Source organism: Scylla paramamosain, chromosome 14, assembly GCF_035594125.1.
Source record: "Scylla paramamosain isolate STU-SP2022 chromosome 14, ASM3559412v1, whole genome shotgun sequence".
Taxonomy (NCBI): Eukaryota; Metazoa; Arthropoda; class Malacostraca; order Decapoda; family Portunidae; genus Scylla; species Scylla paramamosain.
The window spans coordinates 11,048,923-11,054,922 of NC_087164.1; the positions used below are offsets into that span (position 1 = coordinate 11,048,923).

The 6,000-nt window shown below is 44.1% G+C and overlaps 1 protein-coding gene across 1 annotated transcript in view; it reads right to left on the reverse strand.

Moving 5' to 3' along the window:
- Positions 1-6,000, reverse strand: part of LOC135106856 (uncharacterized) — a 148,121-nt gene that overhangs the window by 126,551 nt on the left and 15,570 nt on the right. Inside the window, 2 exon segments of the mRNA XM_064016223.1 lie at positions 1,998-2,192; positions 4,571-4,651. Coding sequence (XP_063872293.1) covers positions 1,998-2,192; positions 4,571-4,651 — 276 coding nt within the window.

A 6,000-nucleotide genomic window follows, 5' to 3' on the forward strand; every position in this document is an offset into this window, starting at 1 on the left:
CTCCTTATTCGCATCCTGTCGAGGTTAATGGAGATTTGAAAATACAAGTGATCTTTTTTTTTATGGTTAAAGATTCCTCTCTTGTCATTTTTGTGTTCTGAGCTTTATGTATTCTCTCTCTGTTACTTGCATCCTATAGGAGAACCAAGATCGCACGTTACGTAAATTAATGGAAAATTTCATAATATAAACAATCAGTCCTTTCTTACGAAGGGTTTCTCTTGAGTCAGGCATGGCTTCTACATCTTCAATCTCGAAATTCTTCCTATTAATTCTCATTCTACAGGGAGACGAAGATTGGGGTTTATGTAGGTTACCGAATAATTTCATAAACAATTAATCTTTATAACCAAGGATTTCTCTTGAGTGAAGTTTCCCCACTATGTCTTCTACATTCTTCCTATTACGCCTAATATAGATCAATACGTATTTCAACACACAAGTCTATAATGGCCACGAATTCCTCTCAGTATACCTTCTATATCGCCTACTCTCTACGTGTATTACTTTCATCCAGCATGGCGGGAAAGAACGCACTCTGTGATCTCATCTGGGTTAATGCAAATTTCATAATGGAGCTCACCCTTTGTAGCCTAACGTGTATCGCTGCAGGTAAACACGGTGAGTGACGGAGGGACGCCAGCCTTGAGAAGAGACGAGGTATGAGGGATGAGGGAGGAACGGAGGGATGTAGGCAGTAAAGGAGGAAAGGAGCAGAGAGAGAGAGAGAGAGAGAGAGAGAGAGAGAGAGAGAGAGAGAGAGAGAGAGAGAGAGAAAGTGCGTCACAAGATCCCCTGGTAGGAGTCAGCGAACGGTCGGTGTCTGGTTGTCAGAGGTGTGGTTCCATCCCCTTTATCAGCTAGCGCCGTGTCCCTCCCAGCAGCGCCTTCCTCCCCAACCGCCACTTTCCTCCTCCTCCTCCTCCTCCTCCTCCTCCTCCTCCTCCTCTTCTTCCTCCTCTCGCTCTTCCTCCTCCTCCTCGTCGTCGTCCTCGTCTTTATCTCTGCTTGCTCCGTGCGTACATCTGCTCCTTTCACTGGCAGGTTCTTATCTCTTCTTAACAGTGGCAGTAGTCCTAATTAGCGAAGTTAGTGAGGCTCGTGTACCTGTGTGCTTGTGTGTGTGTGTGTGTGTGTGTGTGTGTGTGTGTGTGTGTGTGTGTGTGTGTGTGTGTGTGTGTGTGTGTTCGCCTTTGTCATAATGAACGTTGTTGTTACTGTTGCCTAGTGTGACGGAATCGATGCGGTTGTTTCAGTGGTGGTGGTGACGGTGATGATCGTGATGGCGGTGATGATACAAGTAGTCGTGGTGTCGTCAGTGGCATGAAAGGTCGTCCGAAATTCGCTTTGGGTGCAATGGCGGAACAACTGTTTAGCATAACGCTGCATTTCCCTTCACTACGGCTGCGGTTACGACCCATACCGCCGCTGGCGCTACTCGCAAAGTAACTCCAGCGGGACATGAGGACACTTGTACATACTGAGCACGCGGTGTTTAGCTGGCCACCTTCACATTTTTCCATACGGTTCCCCTCTGGCTGTCGGTACTGCAAGCCCACAATAGGACGGGCCGCGGGGGAGTAACACAAGAAATTAAACACGGTGGGCCGGAGGGGAAGGGGAAGCGCTAGGCCTTGCCACACGAAGCAACAGACAAGACCTGTGAGATACAAGGTCCGTGTTGCATGAATATTTCCCTAACCCAAACTTTCTCTTCTCGGGCGGGAGGGCACACACACAAAAAAGAAAACTCAGGAATCCGTAGGTGGGTGGGCGGGTGGGTGTCTGGGATATTAGACATTCCTAAGGGTTTAATATATCACGTAAGGTAAACTCATACCGCCTCGCAGGATACAAGTTGCCGCGACACACACACACACACACACACACACAGCAAGAGTCAGGCAGTGTGAACCGCCGTAATATCGTGCGAAACTAAAAGAAAACGGTAATATCCCAAAATTTTACGCGGAGTGAGGACCGCATCAAACACTCACTTGAGGAAGAGGCTCCCCGTTGGCGGCCTCCGGGGACTGCGCGATCTGAGGCGGGACGAAGCGATGGTGGGGCGGACGGACGGGGCTGGTCACGGCTGGGTCCAGGGTGCGAATCAGCGTGGTCAGCTCAGTGCGTCCGTCACAGGCACGACAGTTGGTACACAGGGAGTCGTAGCGACGGCTCTGCTCTAGGGCCTGAGGATAGAGAAGAAAGAAATGCAAGAATTAGCAAGTATTATCAATCTTTCATGTCTTCTACTGATAAACTATAAACTCCCTGCCCACTTATGCATTACCTTCTACAAGTATTCCCAGTCTTTCATGTCTTCAAACCGGTAAACTCTGAAACTCCCTGCCTGTTTCTATATTTCCTATGACTTGAATTCCTTTCCTCATAATTTTGAAGTTTTCCCAGACTCCTTTACGGGGAACGGCACCTTCAGTGAGTCTTTTTTTTTTTTTTTCAGACTGCTTGTTGCCTTTAGCTAGAATCCCTCTTACATAAAAAGATAAGAAGTGTGACAAATGTAGCAGAGGCAGGAAGGTTAGGAAGGAACAAGATTATACTAAAGGCACACACACACACACACACACACACACACAAACACACACACATACACACACACACACACACACACACACACACACACACACACACACACACACACACACACATACACACACAAACACACACACACACACACACACACACACACACACACACGGCCATGAGAGTGTATATATATATTTTTCTTATTACAGCATGCACTTTCCTCCCCACACACGCCGGCAGCCAAGTGAGAATGTAAGTTTCTCTGTTTGTGGTAAGTATTTTTTCAGGAGAGGTTTTATTCGCCTTCTTTCTCCTTTTTTTTCCTTATTTTCCTATTATTACTTTTCTCTTATTTTTCTGCCTTTATCCAGTCTTAACATGTAAAAAATACGTAGTGATGTTCATACGTACGTACATAAATAAGGAGAAAAATCACTTAAAATACTAAGCTTCTATGTCTTGATGATATACAACAAACAATCATTCATTTCTACAACAGATAGACAGTAAATAAGTAAATCGATAATTGATATGGAATAAGAAAGGGAAGCATTTATAAGATGCAATCGAAAACTAAATTAAAACAGAAAAAAAAGAAACAAAAAACCACGTTAAAATTCACAGGGAGTAAAGAAAATCAGGGTAGGTCAGAGGAAAACATTTACAAGGTGCAGGTCAATCATGAACTTAAAATAAAAAAAAAACAAAAAAAGAAAACAAGCTATGATTCATAGTAAGGAAGGCCAGGGTAGGTGACGCTACAGGCAGTTTAAGGAATGGACACCAGCATCCTTCCTATCACCCCACCACCACCACCACCACCTCATTCAAACATCACATCACCACCACCACCACTGCCTTGACCACCACTAACTCTCACATCACCACCACCACCACCACTGCGTTGACCACCACTAGCTCTCACATCACCACCACCCTATATGCTATCATCACCAGTGCCATCCTGTGGGTTTGCTGTTGTGATGTTGATCAGTAATGAGAGTTTGTATAAGCGTTTATCTTTCCTCTGCTTACCACTGGACTAGAAGACTGCCTAGGGGTTGTGATGTGGCTACAACTGATGGTATGTGGCCACCTGGTTAATGAGAAGTCTGCTCTCCTTTTCTTTCTTTTATTACAAAACTATAGTTCTTCACAGTGACAAAGTTTGGCACCGAGCAATCACACAACACACTCACGCTGCTGTCTCTCTCTCTGGCTGTTATGGAGGTCATGTCTAAATAGGTTAAGCGCTGAGATGCTTGACTGACTGCTCAAATGAAGGATACAAGTCTCTGAGGCTGAAAGCGTGACGTCACTACTTATAATTGTTCAATACCAATATCCTTCAATTCAATCCACGTGGCTTAAGTCGTGCCTTAGCTGTGCCCAATGGGAATGAGTTACTTAACAAGCTGACGAGTGCATACAGCAGTCTCCTGTTTGGGGTTAGAACAAGGCCTTACGACTTGTTTAACGAGTTATCCAGTGTTCTTGCTGAGGTAATGATCACCTTTGAACCGTCATGCTTAAGCTTCCACCATCACTGCCATCATCATTACCATCACCATCACTGTCATCATCATCACCATCACTGCCATCACCACAACACACACACACACACACACACACACACACACACGAGGATAGGGAAGAAAAAAAACACCCACCAAATGCCTCCAAGATGACTAAACGTATAATGGAAGAGGACAAACTCAATAGAAAACGAGCTACTTGAGAGAATGTGCCGCATAATGTGGGAGGGGAAGCTTCGACAAACTTGAGGTTTCCTTATTTTCTTCATTTTATTTTTTCTTTCTATACTTCAATATTAACTGCATGTCTGTCAGTATTTTTTCTTTGTATCTCTGTTTGCTTGCTTAGTCATGTAGTTTTGTCAATTTGAATGTATGTTAGTGTGTCTGTTTCATTGCTTATGTGTGTGTGTGTGTGTGTGTGTGTGTGTGTGTGTGTGTGTGTGTGTGTCCTCTCTCTCTCTCTCTCTCTCTCTCTCTCTCACCTTGGCCGCCACAATGTCAGCTCCCTGCAGTATACACTCCGCCACAACACTGCTTACGTCCAGGTACACGGCCTCCAGCTCCTGTGGGGAACAATACCTCATTACCACCCAGCATTGCCTCACGCTTCCTGTTCAGCAAGCAAGCCAGACAGACCATCAGTAACATGCGGGAACTGAGGGACCCTTTGAATGCAATATGAAGCAATATAAACAGGATCAAAGTGCCTACAAGGAAGAAAAGGAGGATTAGAAGAATAGTTTTAGATAGCTAGCCAGTGTCATGTTTCGAGGCTGTAGAATGATAAGAAATGTCTGACTGATTTGTGATTCATTGAGGAGTGTTGTGATGAAATAACAGCAGTCCCTTGAGTTAAAGAAAATTGTCTATAGGAAGTCTAGAACATACTTTCAAAAGACACCACTGAGAGCAACATAAGTGATGGGGATATTGAAATCATCTGGTTCCTGCAGTTTTATTTCTGTAAAGTAAAATTTGAATATAGGTTTTTGGAGGATCACAAGAGGAAGGATGGATTAACAAGGCAGGGTAGAGTAGGGGATATTTTGGTTGTTATACCGAATAAATTGATATAAATGTCGTATGTAGATAACTAAAAAAAAAAAAAAAAGTAGACAACTAGGACAACGGGATAGAAACCGAGGGCACTTTAAGCATAGAAAATACAAGAACATAATAGAATACCATAAAACAACAAGGGGCGAGGTGTGGGGAATCGTCTCGGTGAAATTAAATAGATGGACAGAAGACAACGATGGGAGAGAAGACTAGGAAAACCTTTGTCCTGATGCGGAACTGGGGAAGCATGCCATGTTCAAGATAATAATGATGAACACTTTAATGATAATGAAGACAATGTATTGCTTGGGTATGTGGCTGAAACATAATGTACTGCCTCTCTAACTGCCATGCTACAGGTGATATTGATAATAACGAACACATACTAATAAGGAATACTAAAGATAATGTGTTTCTTATGTACATGGAGAAACATGACGAATTGCACCTTTAAATGTCATACTGGAGGTGACAAAGACAACGAACACCTAATAAACAACACCAAAAACAAAATATTCATTATGCACGTGAGAGAAACATAAATTGCTTCTCTAAATCCCACAGAGGTGATATTGACAATAACGAAGATCCAATAAGCAACACCAAAGGCAATATATTCCTTATACACGTGGCAGAAACCTGATGTACTGCCTCATTATCAGGGACTAAGAAAAATCTATATCCTGGTCCGAACACACAATTAGTGCTGAGCGGCGCTGCTGGTCCCTGTCGGCGTTTCTGGTTGCCATGACAACCGGGTCGCCCTCGCCGCGGGGACACGAGTATAACCCCCCGGGGCAGTCACACTTCCCCTGTTTGTATTCCCTGCCGATGGGGTGTCAGACGAGGGGAA